This window comes from Borostomias antarcticus (assembly GCF_949987555.1).
Source record: "Borostomias antarcticus genome assembly, chromosome: 10".
Taxonomy (NCBI): Eukaryota; Metazoa; Chordata; class Actinopteri; order Stomiiformes; family Stomiidae; genus Borostomias; species Borostomias antarcticus.
This window is the reverse complement of record NC_140243.1, coordinates 18,723,142-18,747,916: the sequence shown is the minus strand read 5'-3', so window position 1 is coordinate 18,747,916 and position 24,775 is coordinate 18,723,142. Positions and strand designations below refer to the sequence as shown.

At 45.6% G+C, this 24,775-nt stretch overlaps 2 protein-coding genes across 3 annotated transcripts; both read right to left on the bottom strand.

The window, feature by feature from the left end:
• Positions 1-63: 63 nt before the first annotated feature.
• Positions 64-20,236, bottom strand: xrcc1 (X-ray repair complementing defective repair in Chinese hamster cells 1). Of its 2 annotated transcripts, none has more exons than XM_084444009.1 (17): positions 19,857-20,236; positions 19,561-19,653; positions 19,358-19,465; positions 19,044-19,202; positions 18,702-18,779; positions 17,349-17,472; positions 16,979-17,094; positions 15,919-16,093; positions 15,437-15,680; positions 15,126-15,242; positions 9,115-9,199; positions 8,894-8,993; positions 4,934-4,973; positions 4,077-4,213; positions 3,181-3,271; positions 2,836-2,915; positions 64-1,056 (listed from the first exon to the last, which is right to left on the bottom strand). In XM_084444009.1, exons 1-17 carry the CDS (start codon positions 19,905-19,907, stop codon positions 944-946), a joined length of 1,911 nt encoding a protein of 636 aa, XP_084300135.1. In that variant the 5' UTR covers positions 19,908-20,236; the 3' UTR covers positions 64-943. The 2 variants fall into 2 exon arrangements, with proteins under 2 accessions (XP_084300135.1, XP_084300136.1); XM_084444010.1 differs by having other exon boundaries at positions 2,840-2,915.
• A 730-nt stretch (positions 20,237-20,966) lies between these two features.
• Positions 20,967-24,569, bottom strand: LOC311314221 (B-cell receptor CD22; the record flags this gene model as incomplete). Its single annotated transcript, XM_084444558.1, has 7 exons — positions 20,967-20,996; positions 21,559-21,698; positions 22,137-22,148; positions 22,589-22,837; positions 23,040-23,303; positions 23,722-24,033; positions 24,215-24,569. The coding sequence occupies 7 exons, from the start codon at positions 24,567-24,569 to the stop codon at positions 20,967-20,969; spliced, it is 1,362 nt and encodes a 453-aa protein (XP_084300684.1).
• Positions 24,570-24,775: the final 206 nt, after the last annotated feature.

The following is a 24,775-nucleotide window of genomic DNA, read 5'->3' as shown; positions in this document are numbered from 1 at the left end:
GCTAACACAGAAGATAATATATACAAGAGATATCAACTTGATTTTTTAAAATCCATTCACTTTATTAAGAAAAAAAACATGTTTCTAACACAAGGCTAAGAAACTGTTAGGGACACTGAGCAGCAATGCTCACAAGACATTTTCAAAACAGTAGCAAAGCAAAAAAAAGTATTCTGTCCCCACACCTGCTGACTGAGCGTTTCAGCATCGTCTAACGGCAAACATCAATAAAACAAAAGTACAATAGTAATTCAAAGTCTACATATAAAATACACAAACACATCAAACGACTAGCCTGCCGTGCCATCTATTCCCAAATAACTGAATTTAAACAACTGCATTTAAAAAAGATACATTGAAACTAAAGCCAACCAAATCCCTAGTCTTCACGATTTACAATTTAGACGAGCGACCTGACCGGACCTGACCCGGAAGTCCTTTCCTTCCCCGCCCATCACTGCCCGCTGCTTCGAACGGCAGTGACCTTAAATAACCAGCACCTTAACTTGGTCATTATTGCCATTTTTTTAAAATTCATCCATGGCTACAGAGACAGTAAGTTTCCAGACAGTCCCTGAGGTGCTAGAAGCCAAAGAAAAGAGAGTGGGGAAGACAAACTGATTTTGAAATGCCCCTTCAAGGGGGACTGTGCTCCCTAAATGTGTCTAAATGTGTTGAGTGTTGAGCACTGTTTATGAACACTGTCTCTGGCATCTTCCACCTGGCTCTCCGTTTGGCTAGAGATCAGACGAGCACGTGGAACTACCTAGACCACACCAAGTCTGCTTAAGGCATCTGTACCAAACGACAAGAGCCACACAAGTTGGGCTGGTGTTTAATTTAACTTGGATGAGTGAATCAAGGTGTCGGAGGGAGATAGTGTCTATGGCTTTCATGTTTTTTTGTCCGCTGAGAGAGTGTGTGTGTGTGCGTGTGATGTGCTCTAAGTTATGGCACTACAGTGTAGGGCTGATAAGGCAGCATCTTCTGACGGTCGTTGATGGCAAATATCCAGGTGGGCTTGACGAAGCTCAGATTGCCATTCTCCATCAGCGCCTGTGGAGGACACAGAGAAACAGAGAGAGAGAGAGAGAGAGAGAGAGAGAGAGAGGGAGAGAGAGAGAGAGAGAGAGGTCAACTTTATTTATATAGCACATTTAAAATCAACCGAAGTTGCACCAAAGTGCTTTACAGTATATAAAAATAATATAAAATAAAAATGGACAATACATACAAACAATACTGAATATAAAAGTGCACCGTTTAAAATTACACAATCATACCAGGGCCAGGGATGTATGGCTTAACTAGCCTCAGAAAGCCAGTGAGAGAGAGAGAGTGAGAGAGAGAGAGAGAGAGAGAGAGAGAGAGAGAGGAGGTGAGGTTGAGAGAGGTCAAAGGGAGAGGATGCAATTCCTAATGAATGTGGAGAGGAACCCAATTCTCCTTAGTTGTCTCTGTCTCACATACTATAAACGTGTGGGTGTGTGTGATGCATATATAAACCAGCTCACAGCCAGGACTGAGGGGAAAATATGCACAGAAAATAAGGAAATGACCCTTGTTATCTCCGTTGCATAACACATAGTTTAATTTTACTTCTGCAGTGGAGGGAAGTTGTCCAAGCAAGACACAAAAAGGCACAACTCGACTTGACTCACTTCTTTGGAACGAGATGTGCCTTTTTCCGTACACTTGGAACCTCCTTCGAGGACCCAAGCGAACCAAATTGAGCCAAAAGTTGATGTGGAAACACTGCAGACTACTGATTGGTCAGGCAAACGGCAAAGGAAGCTCAGGCATTTGTAGACGACTCAACACAGGAAGTCAAACTGTAGCTCGCTCGAGTGAGCGCAGGTTGTGTCGCGTGAACCGCTCACGACGCGATCTGAGAGAGTCCCAGATGTGCGACTCGCCAGCTCTGACTCCATATCTAGACTAGCAGGTTAAGTGCTCTGACTCCATATCTAGACTGGGAGGTTAAGTGCTCTGACTCCATATCTAGACTAGCAGGTTAAGTGCAGACCCAAAAAGGGACAGAGATGGACGCCGCTCACCCGACGGTCCCGCCCCCGGGCCAAAAGACGCTTCCTGTCTGACGCTGACTCCCGCTGGCAGCCGTGCCCGGCAGACGATGCCATCGAGACAGACGACACGGACAAAATATAGTAGCGGACAAAAGGAGACGGTGACGACCAAGTCGCCGCCGCGCAAATGTTCCCCACAGACACTCCATTAAACAGGGCATGTGGCCACGCCCCTATTCGGGGCCCGAATAGCCGCAGGCACAAATTCATTGGGAAAGAGTTTGGACAGTGAACCTACCTAGACATCCAGCTCCTGAATCACTATCTAACACCCCCCCCCGGGATTTTATTTATTACCACTATAGCATTTACATAACTCACCCATGCCCCCCATAGGCAGTAACATTTCACTGTGACTGTACACCGTATATTGCATGTGACGAATAAAGGAATCTTGAATCTTGAAATCGACCGCTTACTGTACTTCACTCAGGACAATTGCCTGGAGGGTAATTCCGTTTTATTTTATTGGGATGATTGGTCTTATTTTCCCTGGGGGTAGATTATAGAGGAGACAGGAACTCTTTACCGTGTGCCTATCACCTATTATTAGCTCGTCCTCTTCAATGAAGACCTAAAGCTTTGAATGAATTTGCGTGGGTGTGTCCGGTACACTCCGGGGTTCTGGTTTGAGTGCGTGGGTGTGTACGGTACACTCCGGTGTTCTGGTTTGAGCGCTCAGAGGACGTAAAGGCGGCCGGAGACAGGGACAGGGACAAGCGATAAGGACAAAAGTGTGACGTCGTACTCACGTCTTCGAAGGAGTCATGCCATCCCTCGCTGGTCACCACAAACTGGACCTTCTCACTCATGTAGTCTTCCACCGCTCTGGACAAAGAAGCGATGACGGAAAGAGGAGGAGAGAGAGAGATAGAGAGAGAGAGAGAGAGAGAGAGAGAGAGACTAATTTAAAGAGAGGTTCTTTCACCATTTCTACCAAGAACATCAGTAAAGACATCAAAGATACAATTTACACATAAGTACTTTAATCGTCAGATCCATCACTTAACAAATTGCATTTTCCTCCTTTCAAATTCACAGACTGAGTCACTGACTGACTGACTCACTCCCTCCCTCCCCCTGTTCTCCTCACCCGTTGAAGGCAGTAATATACCGCAGGAGCAGGCGTCTCTCGTTGTTGGGGAAGGCGCCGTACAGGAAGAACCTCTTCCCAGACAGGAAGTCTGAGGGTGAGGAGCACACGGGACACAGCGAGTGAAAGCTGAGAACAGGACTCCATACACATCAACAAATCATTGCAGTTCTTAGAAAAAGGATTAAAGAGAGAAAAAAATGTTAAACAATTATAAATTCCCTACTATATCTCTCTTACCCTAACTCAGGTTCGTATCCAGTGGGCCGCCCCCCACGCCCAAACCCTAAACCTCACATCATGTGTATGTGTGTGATCTGGCACTGTGACTGCTGATGTCACCTGTTCTTATTTAAGGCTTTACTGATGAAGGCTGGGATGTAGTCGGTTCACCTACTATAGACAAATTAACTTATTGTAAGTCTGCTAATGACAACAAAATTAAAATGGTCTGCTAAATGACAACAAAAAGACAAGATAAACTCCATTCAAGTAGCAAGGTCAAACCAATAGACAGGCAGGATCTACATGTAAGAGACTGATAGAGAGGTATTATTATGAGGTTATTATGCTAAAAGGCAGGCATACGCTGTTAGAAAGAGGGACAGACAGAGGGGCGGGGTCAGATCAAAAGACAGAGGGATATACGGACAGGGGCATTCTGAAGACATACAGACAGTCAAGTCAGTCAGAGAGACAGTCAGAGAGAGAGAGAGAGAGAGAGACAGAGGGACAGACAAGACAGTCAGAGGGTGAGACGTATAGACAGTCAAACAGTCAGAGAGGAAGACAGAGACAGTCAGAGAGACAGACAGACAGACTGAGGGACAGACAGTCAGAGGGACAGACACACAGTCAGAAAGACGGTCAGAGAAACAGAGACAGACAGGACGGACCAGGCAGCTCAGGGATGGGCTTGTCCTCCTCTGCCTCAGCGTCCGTATTCTCGTCGGTCGACCCCCCGTACAGGTCCTCGTCCTTCCCTCCTTTACTCTCTTCCTCTCCTTTCTTCCGCCTGCTCTCGCTCTCCACCCTGACGGAGAAGAGGAACAAAGGACTGCTCTTCAGAAGAGTAGAGCTACTGATCAATCATCTGCCGGTGAAGAAAAAAATACCATGCAGCCCTTTGACTTCAAAATACAGTGATCAGAGATAACAACACAGTACCACCAGACAAAGGCTATTCTGTACACGTATGTTGCACTTGTCTTAATCGGTATGCGGTTGTTTTAATTGTCTGCCACTATGTTAAATTGTATTGTAAAGCACCTTGTGATTGTGTATCTTGAAAGGTGCTATATAAATAAACTTTACTTACTTACACACACACCCCACCCCCAATCACCACTGTGAACGCCCCCACTCAGAACAGGCCTTGGCTGCTGTGCGCGTGGATTTTGATTTACAGTAGATAGGTCACACAGAAGGGCCACCACCCCGAAAAAGAACACCGGTCATAAAACAAACCGGGCAGTCCGATTCCATTCAGCACCACAGACAGCGAGCTGCTAATGAATTTCAACGAGAGTGATCTCTCTCTCTCCCCCCCCCCCCCCCCCCCGCCGGCGCCTGTCACTGCGCCCCCAGACGCACGATGAGGGGGAACGATTGAGGGCTCGGCGGGAAAATAACAATGTTGTGTGATTAACGCGTCAGCGGTGTTGAGTGAAAAGAAGAGAAGAACATTGGTTTGCCTCTCGCCTCGGTCTGGTGTTCACGACGTGACCCGTTGTGTTAATAAAAAGGTTGTTACCTCTTCAGCTCGTCCTCCGTGTCCATGCCCGACTCGTCCTCTGTGGGGGACATAAGAGAGGTGTTTGGTGTATCACATTATGGTTCATAATGTAACATCTGTGACAATGTATATGCCAGTGTCTATTGTATGTATAGCAGGGCTGAAAATGAACACCTGCCACCGGCCAAATGCAGGTAAAATTTCCAATTGGCGACTAGATTTGGGAAGGCTATCTGAAAAAAATAATTAAATAATAATTACATTTTCATCTACAGTCCCCTTGGCAGGTGACTCACCGTGAGCCAAAAAGTTAATTTTCACCCCTGTATGTATGCATCAGTGTATATATCAGCCACAGACAACGTGTGAGCCGGCTTCATCTTAAAAACGGTATCAGCTGTTGTACAGTATATCACACTGGAAACACCATTGCTGTGGTCTTTTCATAACTCTCAAATTCATTTTCAGACTGAATCAAATCCTTATCCTTGATTTATAGCCCAGGGAACAGTCACACCGAGGCCCCTGGCAGTCATCCATGTAGCTTCATTGCATCGCACTGCACAAAAAAATGCTTCCAATTATTCATTCATACACTAACTTTTATTCCTGTATTTTATTTTTCTTGCATTTTGTTTTAAATGTCCTTTTTTGGCATTTCATTTTATATGACCTTTTATGTGTTTCTTGCATTTTGTCTTGATGTTTTTAATGTCTCATGTAAAGCACTTTGAATTGCCTTGTTGCTGAAATGTGCTGTACAAATAAACTTGCCTTGCCTGCCTTGCCAATTGGCTCATGGATATAGAAACCTCTGGTTGGTCCAGGACCATGGGGTGGGCCCTACAGTACTTCTAGCTACAAGGCTAGGCTTCACACTGCAATGTACAGTGCAGAATACTGTATGTGTGAAACGTCACCACAATGCTCACACGCCTCGTGCCAGAAGACACGTGATACACAATTTTCCGGGACCACCTTCCTGAAACTGCATTGAGTCCCTTTAAGTCAGGCTTAATACTTCCCACAAGGCCATATAACCAGGCCACGTAACAGTGGATGACCGGGGGGGGGGGTGGCATTTCGAGAGGCTACCTCAGTGTCCTCTGAGCCCACCTGACAGAACTTGACAGGAGCGATCTCACAGCCCTGAGGGATTCCACCTGTCAATGCTGTGCAGAGGTCCGTGTGCAGCCCAGATGCAAGGCTGCTGTGAACTATTGAGATGCCCCCCTTCCCAGCGAATCATCCGCTGTTCATCCATAATGGGATGCGAGCCATCGGCATGCGAGCGTGTCGACACGCCTCGCTAATTACACCTGGCCTGGCATTAACATAGAAATTAGAATCATGCACAAGTCCCCTTTACAGAAATTGCTCACTTTGCGCCAAGAGCTTCAGTCCCCCCCGCGCTTTCCCCAAGACCTGCGTCCTTCTCTTCCCTGTCCTTTTCACAGGCCTCTCTCCTTCTCTTCCTCTCAGTCGCTCGCTCACCCTGTCCTACACCTCTCTCTTCATACCCCTGTTACTGGACCTTAATTTACTCTGTAGGGCTGTCAAAAGTGCCATGAAATTGAGTTTGAATATATTCAAATTAATTTATTAGAGTTCGAACGATATTCAAATTTATACATTAAAAATGTATTTATTTATTTATTTATAAAGTTTTTTCATGAATATAATAGCCTAATAAAATGACCCTTGACTGTAATATTGTACTGTACTGTAATATTGTACTGTGTAACACTGTTACCCCTCGCTGAGGTGTTAACTTTCATCTTTCGATAAGGTGCTGGGTCTGGAGTATTGGATTATTGCCCGTAAATAAATTATAGCCTATAAATGTTCGGTTATTAATGTAAATCGCTGCATCATTTTTGATGAATAATATTATTTATTAATATTACAATATTCGAACTCTCAAATTTAGGTTCAAACTGCTTTAAAAAAAAATTTTTTTTCCGAACTTCAAATTTTTTTGACAGCCCTAGTACTCTAAGGCTTTTCTGGAAACACTCTTGTTCCACAGAGAAAATGGGTAACGCTAACGCTAACAGACCAACAATGTCAGACTAACTTGCTTGCTAGTGTAAGCCGCCATGTTGATAGGGCGCTGTTAGGAAGGGGTTACTCGGATGTTTCCGGAAAGAAATGGTGACTATCAGAACATTAAGACTCTGGGGGTACAATAGAACCAGAAAAAAAAGCTATTCAAAAAGATTGCTGCTGTGGGTTTTTTCCGACAGGTCCTCGCTGTATTTGGTGTGAATACACACTTGCTTTTATCTCGACTGTCATTCTCTCTCTGGCTCCTCTCTCTCTCTCTCTTTCCTCCTGCACTCTCCTCTTGAGGGATCTGTCCACTTCACCTCCTCCCCAATCTTCTCTCTGCGGCCCTCAGGTGCACCCTGGTCATCTAATTGACTGATGCAGCTCGAGGGCCCGAGGCTAGCGGCTTTTCACTGCACTTCAAACAAATTGCCCTCAACTTCCAAGGGAGGGAGGGAAGGGGGGCAGAGGAACACGTGTGTGTGTGTGTGTATATATATATATATATATGGGTCGTATGCCCACCTCCCTTGTTCTCTGCAAAGCGCATTGTGTTGCCTCTGGGTATGAAATGCGCTATACAAATAAAGCTTTGATTGATTGATTGATTGATATATATATATATATACACACACACATATTTTTATTTTTATTTTTTTTATTGTAATTCTTAATTTTATTGTTTCTTTTAAATATATTCTCATTGTGTTTACATGATTTATGTTTTTATCCATCTCTTTTTATGTAAAGCACTGTCCTACATTGATTTGTATGAATGGTGCTATAGAAATAAAATGACATGACATTGACAGAGAGAGAGAGAGAGAGAGAGAGAGACAGAGAGAGAGACAGAGAGAGAGACAGAGAGAGAGAGAGAGAGAGAGAGAGAGAGACAGACAGACAGACAGACAGACAGACAGAGACAGACAGACAGACTCTGTCTGAGATTAACCACAAATCTGGCCATTGGCTCAACAGCTCCCCCAACCAGACAACATCTCTGGACAAATCAGGACAACAGCCTAAAACTGAGCCCTGTGAAAAGGACAGACCAATACTACACAGCTAATCCAGCCTTCACAAAAAGCTTTCAGTCACAATGTAAATGCTGTTGTTCATAGATTTAGGTTTGTTTTTTAAATCGCCAATCTCCTCAACAAACTTAAGACTGAAATGATGACTTCTGTCACCTTGACATGGCTGTTGGACAGGCCTTTTAAGCCACTTGTGGTCAGTAGTGTAGTTGAGCTCTGCTGCTGCTGAGGTTTTACAAGTAAACAACAGTTGGTGATATAAGTTAGTGGTGCATTATTTGAGCAGCTGCTGAGCAGGCCCTACAAGCTGTTCAGCAGTTGACCCTTCCTCAGTCTCAACGCCAGACCCATGAGAGTTCTTTCGCTGATGCACTACGTACGCTACGCTAACTACGTTACTGCATGCTGCAGATCTCTCTATGGGTCTGGGACACTTCATACAAAAATCTGGTGCTCAAATCCTGGCAATTCATTGGCTTCGCAGGAATCCCTGCGACACCAATCAGTAACGGCTTTCGCGATCAGGCGTTCCCATCCATAGATATGCCCCGCCCATCTAACCTGGGCTAGAGTCTCTCATTCGCTGCTACGACCTGTCACTCTTTCAATTTTGAACTGTCAACGCCCTCAGAACACCAGCTTGGGCGGCGAAGTGGCACAGACTCTATTATATACTGTAGTATGCGGAGCGCAGAGATTCAACGTAATATTTGAGTCTGGAGAGAGACCAGCCCTTCCATGATATGACTGGGGATCAGGAGCTCCATGGGGGTCAGGGTTTAGCATCGGCTCAAATCTGATCAAAGCTTGAGGTTAACTTAACACCCTGGAGCAAAATGGCCGACGAGCATCAGACAGGTGAGGTTGCGCCAGGGCGCAGGTGTGTGTCGTCAACCTGGTTCATCGGCGTCTGTTGAGCCGCCGTATGGATCCTCTTCCTCTCTCTTCATCGGCGTCTTTCTGGGCGTGGCTTGTCTCTCCTGCTTTTGTGGAGTCTGTCAGACAGAGGAGTGGAATGGAACAGTGGAAGAAGTGTTTAATGCTCTGACTCGCAATATCCTAGGACCATTGGAGGCTGTGTTGCTGTAATATTTCCTGGTTTGAGCTAGTTCTTACCCTCCTCTTCCTCTCCTCCTCACTCCCTTCATCCTCCTCGACCTCACTCTCCTCCGAGCTGGACTCTGCTCCGTCCATCAGGTACCTGATTGATTGATTTTTGATTGATTGATTTTTATTTATTTTTAAGACGGGGACAATAGACATTAACCCTATAAAACAGGGTGAGATGCTCTGCACAAGGTTATAGCTAAACAGCTAATTTCCACCCTGGGCAAATAAATATACAGTCTTAAAATAGTGGGGCAAATAGTATAATTTCCACCCGCAGTCCCTGGGCAAATAAATATAGTCTTAAAATAGTGGGGCAAATAGTATAGGAGACCTAGGATCAGACAGACAAGTCCAGAGTTGTCTTTTTTTATTTGTGTAAATTAATATTACCAATTAATATAACCATTCGCCTACAAGAGCAAAGAGGTGCGTTTTGCACTGGGAGGCATCAACCTTGCTCAACTTAACGGTATCTTCATCCCAGAGAGAGGTCTCTCACACAGACCCACACAAAATATATTCCTCTCACACACGCTCCTCTGAGCCCCCACGAGTCGTTGAGAGGTTATCAGTGAGGAGCTGTTGAGGAACGCCATAAAGTATAATCATCGCTTCCCAAACGGAGATTCACTGGCCTGCGCTTACAGTGCATTACACAAATCCCTACAGCGCTGTTGAAATTGGAAAATGAAAAAAGCAGGGGGGGAGACACACACACACACACACCATATTGGACTGAGAACTGGCACAGCCGTATCAAGTTTACCACACGATAGTGATCGTGATCATGATAAGATATTTACTGGGTGGGAAGCTCCATCGTACAGCCTGGCATCATCAACCCATCACTTGGATTATCCTCAGTGTAACTTTAAATGCACTAGGAACCAACCACCCACTTTTCTGTTTGAATAATTTGATTACTTTTCTTCAGAGGCAGACAAGAAACTCAAAACAGGCAAACCGCATTCACTTTGTACATCAGACCGACTCATATCCCTCTTAAGTCAATGTCCACTTACTCAAAGAACATGTGAGTAATCAATGTGATTATTCATTCAGGTGAAACTACACAGGCAGACTAAAGGTCAAAATGGAGATAAATTGATAATGTATTGATCTCCAGGGAACATGATCCAGAAATTGTAGAGGTAGCCACAGGCAATATCCCTTTCAGATTAAATCTGCCAGGCTACAGTAGAATATTGAATGTCTTGTCTGGCCACTTACTGTACATGTAAACCATAACCTTCACCAGATCACATTCAATAAGTCGATAAGACCACAATTTCTACGGTATCCATTGAAATGATTTATCGCAGGTACTGTACGCTTAGTTCCATCTAGGCCTATGGGGGAGTGGTGGTGGAACGCCATATGCCCTAATTCCAATTATGAAAAGGCTGGAGAGTCTGATTGATGGTACGGTACAGGGTTTACAGGTACAGGTCCCGCTCTCCATCACAAATCCATGTGCTTCTGAGCAGCACTTCTGTGCCGCGTCTCTTCGTCCTGCGTGCGCTACAGATTAACGCTACCTCCAGGATTGCCAGGTGGGAGATGCCTAGATCGTACCGGTGGGGCAATAGTTAAATCAAGCACTCCGATGTACTAATGAGAAGTTTGTTTATTCATTTAGTCCCATTGTGCTGGGCCATCTTAGTGCCACTAGAGGAAAACATCAGTGTGTGTGTGTGTGTGTGAGTGAGTGAGTGTGTGTTCCTCATCCTGTTTCCGAACCCCCCTCCGTGCCTACATGCATTGCCTCTGATTGCTGCATCCCTGTGAGTGACAAGCAAAAAGCCTGACCGACTGAAGGAGCATTCAAGTGCTCATATAGTGCATGGAAATTTGCTATTGGATTCATCTATGCGATTTAAAAGGCACAGATCCATATTAGTGGTTGTGCGATGCTCAGCATTTGCACACAGTTACGGCCTGTGTGCATGTGTGTGTGTGCATGTGTGGATGCGTGTACACATGCGCCACAAGGTTGGGACAGAGAGAACAAGTGCTTGTTTGGGCACTTGTTATCTTCAAAGGAAGTGGTCTTTTTAATTACCTGTGGCAGATGCAGCTTTTAAATAAGGAATACATAATCAGAGCTTAACACTCAACGAGAGGGACAAACAGAAAACTGTGCCTAGGCAGGAACAAGGAGGGATGGATGGATGGATGGAGGGATGGATGGATGGATGGAGGGATGGAACAACAACTAAATGATTTGGTCGAACAACAGCTAAACCTCTTCATGTCTACATGCTTTATAATATTTGAGTTGCAGCCACATGATTGGTCGTTTGGAGGAGCAGGCTATTTGCGTCAACAAGCAGGTGTACCTAATAAAGTGGCAACTGAGCGTAGTTTATTGGTTTATTTTGTTTAAACGGATCCCTATTAGGTGAAGACTATCCTTCCTGGGGTCCACGTAAAAGACAGACCTGTTGGGCCTTTCGGGCAGAGAGGCGAGTCACATGCACGCACACGCGTTAACTACAGCCAAGCCCTTGTTTCGTGTGTGCCTTCATGTCCCAGTGAAGAATGGTGATGTTAATGTAGCAAAAAAGCATTGTGGGCTGATGGCTCGATTGGCACGCATAACCCAAAATTATGCATTTCATTTCCACTTCCTTATCACAGAACAATAGGCCTAATTAATGATCTGGTGGGCTGCTTCACTTGGCAGCCTAGTGATGAGTTTATTGTTTGTGACTGTTTTGACATTAAGCGCTCAGGGACATCAGCCCCCAGCCATGGAGCAAGGCTCGGGAAAGAAACATCGACGTTGTGACTGTGCTTTGACCTCAGGTGAATTGCAATAATAATAAAATTAAAATAAATTGCAGACCTAGATAAAAAATAAATAAAAAAAACATTCCAATTATTTTAGGCCTCACTTTGACTGACCATATTTGAATCCATCAACCATTCATTATTCAGTCCACAATGATTTGGACTGAGGAGAGGCCTTGATGTGGTCATTCAGCAACTTATTAAAGTGCTGAAGCTGAGTGGAACATATGATCACAGCGGATATCATCTGTTAGGGCTCATGGCCCAACACGGGTTTAGAAGCCTTGGTCAGGAGGTCGGGTCTGAAGCCAGCATCGGTGGGAAAGGCAGTTGTGATGGCTGGTAGCGTTTAGACAGATGGTGAACAAGTCTACGGTCGTGCGTCAGAGGCGTGGGCTTTCCTGCGCCAGGGTTGTTTGATTGCTACAATACGGAATCAGTGCGCAATCAACAGTATTCAGAGCGGTTCCGTGCATCACAGCTACAGGTGCGGTACATCCCCTAGCTAACTGGAAACATTCATCATAACCTCAGTTAGTCATATCTTAAAAGGCATGTGTTCTCCAACACCAACCTAATTAACTTCTCCTCTCCCGTTTATTGTTATTGTTGTAGTGTTGATCCAGCCAGTGCTTCCACCTGATTGATCGGCTGGGATTAAAGTGACATTGATGAACGCTGTATCCCCGGTATCTGAGGAAGGTATGCAGGCACACACACACACACACACACACACACACACACACACACACACACCCTCACTTCTCTCACTCACACTCAGCTGCCCTCACTTCACACACACACACACACACACAACTGCCCTCACTAAATCTCTTTCTCTCTCACGCGCACGCACGCACGCACGCACGCTATGGGGTGTGATTAGTGCCAGCACACCATACTGAAACGCTTGATTTGCGCCTACTTAAGAAGACGCGATGACATCAAACGTCAAAACGCACGTGTATAATTTCCATTGACAAACAATGGAGAGACAGACGTCTCATAGCTGTAACGTACCTGTCACGCAGACGCTGTGCACATGTTGTTTACACGTATTGCGCATCGTGTGCGTGACGGCAACACTACAGGTTAGATGCGCCTCACATATGCGACACCAACACTACACATGACAGTTTGGTAAAATCATAGATGAACGTACGTACGTACTCTTGTAATGTGTGCAGAAATTGCATAGCGACGTGTGAAACATGCCAGTGCCTTGCTAGCGCAGCAGACGTGTTAGCGGCCGCACGTGTAAGGTCAGTTGCCTTTAAATCATAGCTGGTTCTAATCTCGTCCTTGCCAATTGGTAATGCATTCTCAATAAATGGAATTCGCACATGTTAAGCAACTTGTTTTTAATAAAGCCTAATATCTGAATGACTCTTTCTTCGCAATTTAAAACAAATGTTCAGATACACGTGTTTCTTGTCAATAGAGGGCGCTGCAGCACCGTCAGCACCAGTTCGAACAGCCACAACCTATCGGATGTACAAGAGGCCTCACTCTCATTGTGTAATAAGTGGTCTTTTTTTTTAATTATTGAATATGCTGTTGGAACTATTAGGGGCGAATTCACTAAAGAATTGCACAGCTTTTCCTGACGCAAAGCCTGTGCAAATAAGTCAAAAATAATGTTTGCTATTCACAAAGCCCTCGCAAAGGGTGAAATACGGTGTTAACTGCGTTGCCTTCTTCATTGCGTTTCTCTGCGCCGTAGTTATTAGCTGATATTTAAATTAGGTAATATGGGCGGAGAATGTTCCCCTTTCTATGCAAATGAACATTATTGCAAAACCCGCCCAATTCACAAAGATCGGCGCAAATTGCCTCACGCAGTTAAAGTGAAATTAATTGCGTTTTCAGAGACGTGGTGGTATTTAAGCGCAAGGGGTGTGTCGCGGCCAGCCTTTCCGCTGATCATGGCAGCAGTGATTGTTGCGAGGCGAATTCGGCATCGCAATGCCAGGCATGTTGTTCGTGAGAGAATATTTAGAAGAAGGTCACTTTTTGATTTAACACTAGAACCACCGCGGTGTATAAATAAATAAAAACATAGCCTACACAATATTTTTTTTATTTGAATGGTCTTGAAAATATTTTGCTTTTCTATCATAGGTGACGGCAGGTATCATCTTCAGCCATGGATGATGACTCCCGTGCGTAATCCTTCCAACGTTGGAGGCGGCGTACAACTGGGCTCACACCAGGACGCGCGGTGTGATTGAGTGCACATTTGGAATCCTGAAAAGCCGTTTAGATGCCTAGATCGTACCGGTGGGGCAATGTTATACACTCCCCCAAAAGTATGCCAGATCATCGTGCTGCAACTTGCATAACATAAAATGAAAATTTTTCCTTTGTTCGTCTTTTCAAATCATTCCACCTCCGTTTGCAGTCTTCCGCGTTTACACACACAAATGGCACTGACTGATTGGGAAATTAAACCCCAAATATGATTTTTTGCTGCAGTCGTGATATTATTTTGCGGAAAGCTGTGAGACATGTTTTTGAACCTCGTCTGTGAGGCCTTCAAGTTCGCTGTCTGAAAATCGTATCTTTCTTTTTCTGTCTGCCATCCATATGATATGCATACGAGTTGTATGCGCTGTATGCGCAGTATTTATAGTCATTTCCTATATCTGCAGCAAATTGCACTCAGCCGCAAACACCGAATGGGCGTGTTTGCGCTGGGATATTATTAGCGCAATGTCTTTAGTGAATAGGTTTTTACAACGGAGCACATAGCTGGAGCAACTGACGCGCAATGTAATGGTGCAATTAGCGGCCGCAATTCCACTTTAGTGAATTCGCCCCTTAATGATTTGAGAGATTAAAGGTTCAGCACCATGGCTAATGGACAGCGCCACTGAGAGCGCACCGGCGAGAGAGCGTACGGTTGATTGACCCCCTTAAAACGCCCTATCCTTCTCATTAGAAGAGAGAGCGAACGAGAGAACTGAGAAAAGGAATTGTTTGATAAAATGAACACACACACACACACACACACACACTCAACTGCTGATTGAATTTAGCCCGTAATAGACCGATAGTTCATCCGATCGCCTGCCAAGTAATTTTTTTAAAGTGCCTGGCCGTTTTCCAAACAGTTTCCAAGGACACGACTTCCCAGGTGGTTGTGGGTAACGAAGCGTCTGGAGCGTCAGGTTCCCTTTCTCTCCCTCCACCGCTTGTGAACTAATTCAGATTCCTCCTCTTACCGTTTGTAGGAGATCTTCTGCTTCCTCTTGTGACAGTCTAACACCCAGTCCTTCCGCACAATGATGCCCCCTGCTGACTTCACTTGGCTGTACTTGGGGGTGTTGGCAAAGGCACAACTGTGTGAGGAAAGAGAAACGAACACACGCACGCACACGCACACACACACACTTATTAAGCATCAGAGCTACAGTAATAATAAAACAAGTGTTTGGTTTATTTATAGGAGGTAAAACAGTTAAAAGCCAGGGAAATGTCTTCAAATCACAGAAAGTGCATCCATCCCAGTTGTAGAGGTGGGGTTGACACTCACATGAGGTGGGAGGCGTCGGAGGTCCAGTCCGGCCGGTACTTAGCCCCCATGGCCAGAGCCTTGTCCCTCAGGTCGGCTCTGAACGGGTTCTGGAAACCACTGAGCACGAACACCACGCCCTCCATGATCCGGTTGAGGGGGACCAGCTCTGCGGCTGCTGCTTTGGGTGTAGGGGGCTTGGGCTTGGGCTCCGGTTTGGACAGGCTCTCCCTCTTCTTGACCGGAGCCTTCTGGGCTGCAGAGGCTGTGAGAAATACAGATGTAGAAGTTTTACTGAGCTGCTCGTGTGTAGAGTGTAGAAATGAGTGCGCTGGTGACACAGTTCTTGTACGTCAGTGAGTGTGTGTGTGTGTGTGTGTATACTCAAAACCTTTTTTGCTTTGGAGCTGTACAGCACTTTGGTCAACCGCGGTTGTTGTTAATGTGCTTTTTAAATAACATTTGAGTTGAGTTGAGTTGTGTGTGTGTGTGGTGTCCATCACCTTTGGCAGAGCTGGGGCTGGTGTTGCTGACTGTGCTGGGCCGGGGTTTGGGTTTGGGGCTGGGGCTGGCGGTGCTGCCCTCAGGAGAGCCCAGGGGGCTGGGTTTCTTCGAGGGGGGAGGGGTGGAGGAAGACTGGCGCTCCTTACTGAACTCAAACTTCCTCTTCACTGGCGCCTGAGAAACACGAGTAGGGCTGGGTATTGATTCAAATTTCAAGAATTGATTCGATTCCGATTCACAAGGTTCAGAATCGATTATCACGATTCAATTCGATTCGATAATCGATTCGGTTAAACTTTTTTTTTTTTTTTTTGCTGTAACCTTAATTACATGACTGCCAAGTTATGCAACACATCAATACTAGGGCTGGGTGTCGATACTGATTTCCAAAAATGAATGAATGAATGAATCATTGAATGAATGAATGAACTAATCATTCCTTAATTTATTCATTAAATAAAAGATCGATTTTGGGATTCATGAATCGAATCTGAATCATTTGATTCAGAATCGATTAATCGATTTTTTTTTTATCCCAGGGAGGAAGTGAAGGAGGTACAGTTTGTCTTGACGCTGAACAAGGTGATATAGAAGTCTTTTCAAGAAGTGAAGTAATATGGCTGTAAACTTTTCAGTAGAGCATAACCTTTTGAAGTAAAATATAGCTGGCACACATACAAAACAACATTTTGACCTTTTCTCCAAGCAATTCATTATTTTAAATGTTTATACTGCATCTGTTTTACAATTAAAACAATGTGCAATGTTGGTTAGTTTTGTTGTCACCATGGGATTTAATAAACCCGGCATCACTGCATCTGTCTGCTTACGTCGCTGAGGACTCATTTACATCTCAGTCATTTTTTTTAGCAGACACTTTTATCCAAAGCTCAAGAAACGGAAACGATGACCCTACAATTTGACAGTCTCGGCCTGATAACCACACGATTCTGTCGTCATTAGGAGTCGGCCCATCTGATCTGACTGTAGCCAGAGCGGGTTCTTATCTGTGTGGAGGGGGTGATGAAGGTCTGGGAGGAGAGCGGGCCGGGTTCTTACCTGTGTGGAGGGGGTGCTGGAGGTCTGGGCCGAGGTCTGGGAGGAGAGCGGGCCAGAACCGCCGCCGGACTGCAGCGCCGCCGCTGCGTAGCTCAGCTTGTCGTTCTGAGGAGAGACTGGAGGAGGAGGAGGAGCTTTAAGATTAGGGGTCGCAAATGTCAAGGCATTTCATTAATCGATAACTGTTAACCTTAACAAACGATGGTCGATTAATTGATAAGAACGTCAACGACGTTGACATTGATGTCATCCTTTGTATTACAAACAGATTATTTCCTTGTTCATCTATTCATCCACTGCAAGACTGAGCTATAGCTGTGCCTCTACTGCAGCTCCCAACCTCCAGCCAGCAGCCCCACAGCAGACTGACCCTTGAGCGGTGGGCTGGTCTTGGAGGAGCTGTCTCTGCTGAAGAACAGGCTGCCAGGCTGGAGACTGGGGCCTGCTGAGGGAGACTCATCCTTCACTTTGAACTGGCCCAGTTTCGTCAGCTTCTGTCAGAGGATGAGAGGGAGGGAGGGAGAGAGGGAGTGAGAGAGAGGGAGGAAAGGAGGGAGGGAGAGAGAGGGAGGGAAGGAGGGAGGGAGGGAAGAGGGGAGGGAGAGAGTGGGGGAAGGAGAGAGGGAATGAGAGAGAGAGGGGGAGGGAAGGAGGGAGGGAGGGAGGGAGTGAGGGAAGGAGGGAGGGAGAGAGGGAGTGAGAGAGAGGGAGAGAGGGAGGGACGGAGTGAGTGAGAGAGGGAGGGACGGAGTGAGTGAGAGAGAGGGAGTGAGGGAGGGAGTGAGAGGGAGGGAGAGAGGGAGAGGGAACCAGAAGGAGGGAGAGTTAAGCAGAGCAATAAGAGGGGCAGGAAGCATGAATAAGCATTGTTTCTACTTCCTGATAGTTCACAGGCAAAATGTTTGGGTGTTGTTTTTAAATCTCCAAACAGGTCTGTTCTGAGGAGAACTCCACACGTCGTACCATCTTTCCACTTAGACACAGATTCAGTAGCTAAAATGTTTGATGGACAGGTGTGTGCACTGCCCACCTCATGCTCGCACTGTTCAGTTTGCAGTTGCACTATTGACCGAATGAAGGTAGATACTTTGTGTAACCATTGGCCTTCATTTACTAAGCGATCGTACGGGAGAAAACTGGGCATACGGTCAATTCCACTCCAAGTTCGGCATTTATCACGACCAAATCTCACGCCCAAGTCTCAGCTCGTGTACGCAAGTTTGAGGAGGACTGATTCTGACGGACTTGCAATGAAACAACATGCGACAGACCTTCTGTCTACAGTCCCCTCACACAGAGACTGTCTATTCGCACTGAGTGTGAGCATTTAGGGCTGGGTTAAAAAAAAAGATTCATGAATCCCAAAATCTATCTTTTATTTAATGAATGAATGAATAAATGAAGGAATGAATAGTTCATTCATTCATTCAATGATTCATTCATTCATTCATTTTTGGAAATCAGTATCGATACCCAGCCCTAGTATTGATGTGTTGCATAACTTGGCAGTCATGTAATTAAGGTTACAGAAAAAAAAAAGAAAAAAAAAGTAGGTTTTAGTAACACTAACCGAATCGACATTGAATCGAATCGAATTGAATGGTGATATTCGATTCTGAACCTTGTGAATCGGAATCTAATCGATTCTTGAAATTCGATTCGATACCCAGCCCTATTGAGCATGACAGAAAGCGGCCCAAAGCCAAGGCTGAGCCCTTCTTACCGGGGGTGTCGTGGCCGGCGGATCATTTTTGTCTGGAGGTGAATGGAACTTCACAAAGGCCACTCCATATGCTATGCTCTGAAGGAAGGAAAGACCAGAACAACATGCCAACTCTTTGTGATTCCAGTTCTATCAACAGCATTGATTTACATGGCGTATTACAGGTCCACAGGAACAGCACTGAAAGCACCACTGCCAGGCAGACGGGGACTTCGTACATGAGGAAATTGAAGGGTAATGTAAGAGGGAGCTTTTCCCATATAACATGCTAGCAAATCGCCTGCTGTGCTTTGATTTACCATCACATACACATAAACTCTTGTGCTCCTCAGTGCCTGTCACCTTGCTGTATGGCTGGCTGCATACAATCTTCACCCGATCCCACTTCTCTTGGGCTGTGGTCTTCTGCAGCTGGTTGGGCCCAAAGAAGCGCACGCGGTTGCTGTTGGTGTTATTCCGGCTTTCCGTGGGCGACATGAAGGACGATGTTACCAGTAGAACCTGTAGGGGGGGGGGGGGGTATTGTTGCTCTTTAAGGACGGTAAACAGCAACAAACACACAGGCCTATTTTCCGGCTGCGTGGGTTCTATACCAGACAGTCTCACATTCCACAAGCTAAAGGGTGAAGCTGCATTAATTTACGTTGTAGGCCTACCTCATAATCCTGATCTTTGACAGAGGTCGAGTGTCCCACTAGAACCTCGATGAAAGCGGACCCTTCGTTTCCTATGTCTATGCTGTGCACCTGTTCCTCTTTCTCAAACTGAAAAAAAAAAAGAAACAAATTAAACTGCAGTATGAAACACCTGAACACCAGAGATGATCTTCAGGTGAGTGTCACCCAGGCCGTAACGTTACCTGTAGAATAACGGAGGTCTGCTTTTCCCCCGCCCTGGCCGCTTTCCATTTTCTGTAGGTGTCAGAGCTCAGCAAGTTGTCAGCTTTGTGCGTCTGCAGCAAAACAAGATTGCGTCAACCTCAAGCTGATGCTACAGTAACGTTAGCAGCAAAAACAAGCATTTCTAAGCATAACTTACAAATGAATTTCAAGGCAAGAGATGTACAGACACGCACACTACAATGTTATTGAGTAACTTAACCAGCCTTCTAGGCTAGCTAGCTAGTTAGAAAAGTCATGACGTTAGCCAACTTACATTGTCCTCACTGCTGCAAGACACGACGTGTTTGAGTTTTATCTCTGGCATGTTGAATTGACAACTCGAAGAGGTGCAAGTGACTAAAAGTGACTAATTTCCAATAATTCCGCCTCTTCAGCGACCCCGAACATGAACGCAGAACTTCTCTTCACAGGCTGCACGTTTAGTTAGCTTTCAGAATTTGCAAGCTATCGTTAGCTAGCTAAGGGTAGCTATAAAACAATGGAGTACGCGACTAATGTTACTATAAAATGGGACATTAACCTACATGATCTACACAAGTGGCTTGTTTGCATTGCTCTATTTTCGTAGCATAATATTTCACGACCCTGGGGTTTATAAAAATGTCCCAAAAAAAGACAATAGTGCACACTAAATTTGCCACCAAAACCACTCTCAGACAATGTGACGTGACTTCCGCTTGACAATGTGTACATCCATGATTGCACCCAATGAAAATGCAGCGTTCTCCTGGAGTACCCACCCAGACTGTAGGCCACTTCCACTGGGTCCTGTCCCGGTGTACCGGTAACTGTATATTAATATGGAACACGAAGGAATTAAACAAAACAGCAACAACAACAACAACAACAACAACAACAACAACAACAACAACAACAACAGCAACAACAACAACAACAATACTGTTGAGTTGAATGTAAAAAAACACTGAATTTATTTTGCCAAAAATAAAGAATTAGAATATTCAACAATTGCATAGCTGATACAACAGGCTTAATGCTTCACAAATTTTAACACATTAACAGTGAAGGGTGGCTGCGAGGCTTGGTTATCAGCATTTAGGCTAGCACTGCATAGTGTGCAGAGAAACATCTTTTTTTTTTTTTAAATTTTAATAGTGCTGCAAATGTATCCATATTGGAAAAAACTAACACACAGTTACACAGAAAATGATACCACCATAACAACTTGTCACCACCATTAGTTAGTCTATACATAACCATAGTATATGATAGCCTATTAATTGCAATAGAGGATGTTGTACCCCTAATGATGCACTTTTTAATTTTTTATAAATGGGTATATTGTGTTATCTGCTGCTCCAGATTCGTGTACTTAGTGCCTACCAGTATACCATTATCATTGTCAGCTAGGCAGCTTGTGCGTGGACAGCGTCTTCTCATGTGAGGTGTGAGTCGTGAGTCTTTTCCATGAGAAGTGAACTCAGATGATCTCCAGGTAGATCGCTGTGTCGTTGTCAGTGGAGGTGGGGCTCCCTGTCTCTCTCGCGCCTCTGTCAACTCCTCTCCTCTCGCCTCTTCTCTCTCGCCCTCTTCTCTCCCCCCTTCCTTGCCTCTCTCCCCCTCTCCGCTCTCCACCTCTCCTCGCCATCTGACGAGTCTGGAGAAAAGACGCTTACGCTTAGGATAATCGGTCACACTTTACAATAAGGGTCACAAAAAACATAAGCTAACTGTTAACTGCTTATTTAGGGTTAGGTTACTAATGTTAATTTATACCTTAGTTAAGGTTAGGGTTAGGTGAGTTAACCTTAGTTAACATAAATAACATTAGTAAATGGTTAATAGAGACATTAGTTAACTGTTACTTAATGCTTAATAATGCATTAACTAATGCTTATTAATGTACCCTTATTATAAAGTGTTACCGGATAATCTCTTGAATGTGTGACAGTGTAGTGTAGCTCTTCCTCTGTGATCGAGTGCGGGTAGGCTACCTGTTTAGCACGGACAAAGAGAGGGGTGCAGTTCTGGTAAACAAGCTGGTAGCTGCCGTTGTTGTAGACGTGGGTGACCTCGGTGCAGTTGATGTAGAGGGGCATCCGGTCCTGATAGATGCCCAGATTCCCAGGGTACACTGCAGGAGGTCTGCAGTTCAGGACACGTCTGCGAAGGAGAGAGAGAGAGAGAGAGAGAGAGAGAGGGAGAGAGAGAGGGAGGGAGAGAGAGAGGGAGAGAGAGGGAGAGAGAGAGAGAGAGAGAGGGGGAGAGAGAGAGAGAGAGAGAGAGAGAGAGAGAGAGAGAGAGAGAGAGAGAGAGAGAGAGAGAGAGTTTAGACTTGAGGATATTTGCCAGTTAACAGTTTCTTGATAGAGTAGCCCCAGCCAGCATTGACAGGTGGGGCCCACATGGGAGTCACGCCAATATGGGTCCCAACTGGGTTTGTCCACGGTTCCCACAGTGGTTCCCACAGTGACCCCACATATTGGCGTGACTCCCATGTGGGCCCCACCTGTCAATGCTGGATGGTCATGTCAGAGACAGGAACAATATTTAGCAGTTATCAGTTTCTTACTCTCCAGCCCTCCTGCGACAGCAACACAGAAAGAGCATGGACAGGAGGAAGACCACCAGTGAGATCGCAGTTGCAGGAATCACTCTCCACAGCACAGAGCTGGTCACTGTCAATCAACGACAACAAAGGAAAGCTATGTAAACCTAATATAATATAGCATATCAATAAGTCTGCAGCTTATTATCTCACTGATGATTTACTCAGCGAGAACTCAATGTAATTATTTATATAGCACCATTCATACAAATCAATGCAGAACATTTACATAAAAGTAGAAGGATAAAAACATAAATCCTACAAACACAGTAAGAACAGATTTAAAACAAACAACAAAAGTAAAAGCATTATAAATTAAAATATAGTGTAAAATATAATAAAAGCTATAAAAAAAAGAGTACAAACTAAGAAAATTAAGATATTAAAACAAGTAAAACTACGTAAAAGCTCCTTACCTTCCCCTACTTCCAGCAAGGTAAGGGAGTCATTGCCTATGGAGTTGATGGCAAAACACACCACCATCAGCAGGGCGTCCATGGGGCCCGTCAGCACTGCCGTTAGGGTCCCGTTGAGGGACGTCACCGACGTGTTGTAGCTGCTAGGAGGAACGCTTCCGTTAACGCTCCAGGTGACCGCGGCCTTGGGGTTGGAGTCCACCGAACACCGACACAGCACCTCCGACCCCTCCACCACACAGGAGGACAGAGAGAGGATGAGTGGCTTGTCTGGAGGAGAGGTGAAAAAGGAAGAGGGAAAGAAGTGACAATGAGACGATGATGAGAGATGATGCGAGGGATGTCGCCGACAGTAGTGATTTGTCAATAGCAGCAGAATCAAATAAAGAAGCTTTGCAGAATGTTAAAAAATCATCTCGTATTGAAAATGTAATGAAGGAGTTAGGTTTACACTGAACGTTCAAAGCTGTGGGCTTGGACTCTGATCGACCAATCGTGTTGCGCACTGAACAGCGGACCCTCATGTCTCGGGTCACGTTGTACACCCGGACCATGTGTGTGCGCTGGGGGAGGTTCACCACGTGGCCCTGCTGGGTGTAGGACCAGCGATACTCCGACACGGGAGGGTCAGCTTTGCAGGAGCAGCCCAGAAACGCGCTCGCCCCCTCCTTGACTGTCGCGGTGTGGACCTGGACCACAACGTCTTTTGGAGAGACTGGAGAAGAAGCGATTAGTTGCCAGTGTTGTGGATCACTGCCATTGTCAACATAGTGAGTAAATGTGCTTGTATACTTAGTGTTCACTCCTTTCCAGATTAAATGAAATAAGGCGAATTACATTATGAAAATATAGAATATTATCCATAACATTGTTTTAGTAATTATTTACTTTTTAAAATACCCTGTAATCCGACATGATACTGGTGAGTGGATGCACATGGATGTTTAGGGACAGAATAGTGGCTGTTATGATTATGATTTTGGGTTAAATAAAAGCCAAGACGAGCAGACCCGATTCAGACAAGAAACAACGTCCCATAGACAGCCGGAGCCCGGTGGGACTGATTTGAGCAAAAAAAAACACAAAAAAAAACAGAACCGCAATAAGAAAACAAAAACAAAGCAGCATCTCACAGGTCACTTGAAGATCCTTCGTCACGGACGTCCTTCTGTCTCCCGGAAACACCGCCTCACACCTCACCCTGGGCATAATGCGGTACGACGCGGTGAAAGACAGAGAGGCCAGCAGCGTGGGCCTCTGGTCCCGGGGCTGCAGCACCTCCAGCCCCCCGGACTCACTGGCGTTCCCCTGAGCCCCTCTCTCCCAGCGCCAGAGGAGCGTGGGTGGCTGGGAGGGGCAGGAGTAGCTGATGGAGCAGTTGAGCGTCACCACCTGTCCCTCGGTCACTGACCCCGTACCACTGATCTCCGGGTGTTCTGGGGAGTCTGTCAATGTGGAGGACGATCACACCGAACATACAGTACATTTCAATACAAAGTTATTGTTATTACTGTGTAACGACACCTCTATTCCAAACACCGGGATGTTTAGAGCATACAGTGTACGTACATTTTCATGATTTATGATATGAGACACAACGAATAAAACAATTAAATTCCCTCCCACCTGAAATGGCCAGATGGAAACTCCTTGGCTTCCCCCATACCGCCCCTTTCGTCTTAAGCGCCAGCTCATAGTCACGGGAGTCTTCCGCGGTGACCCTCGCTATCTTCACCGAACAGTCTCCGTCCGCCACGTTCCCCGCCAAGGACGTGCGTCCCTGGAAGTCCCAGCTCACCTGGTCGTCATCCTCGCTGTTGAACGCTACGCTGCGCAGAGAGAAGCTGCCCCCCCTGTACCTCACTCTCACATCCACCTTCCTCTGCCGGTGAGGGGCGGGGCTCTGGAAGGAGCAGGGGACGACCACGCAGGAGCCGGCCAGTGCAGCGATGCGCTCTGGGACGGCGGGCTCGGGGGACATGGCGAGAGACTCCCTCCACAGGGCCGCTGGAACGGAGCAGACACAAATGACATCCTGAGTGCAGTGCAACAAGAACATTAATTGTAAAGTAACCAAAAATAAAATATAAAATTACACTAAGGCACACGTGTTGATATGAAACATGAAATATAGATTATTAACAAGAAATTAAATGTTTCCAGCGTGTATGATGGAAATGTAGAATA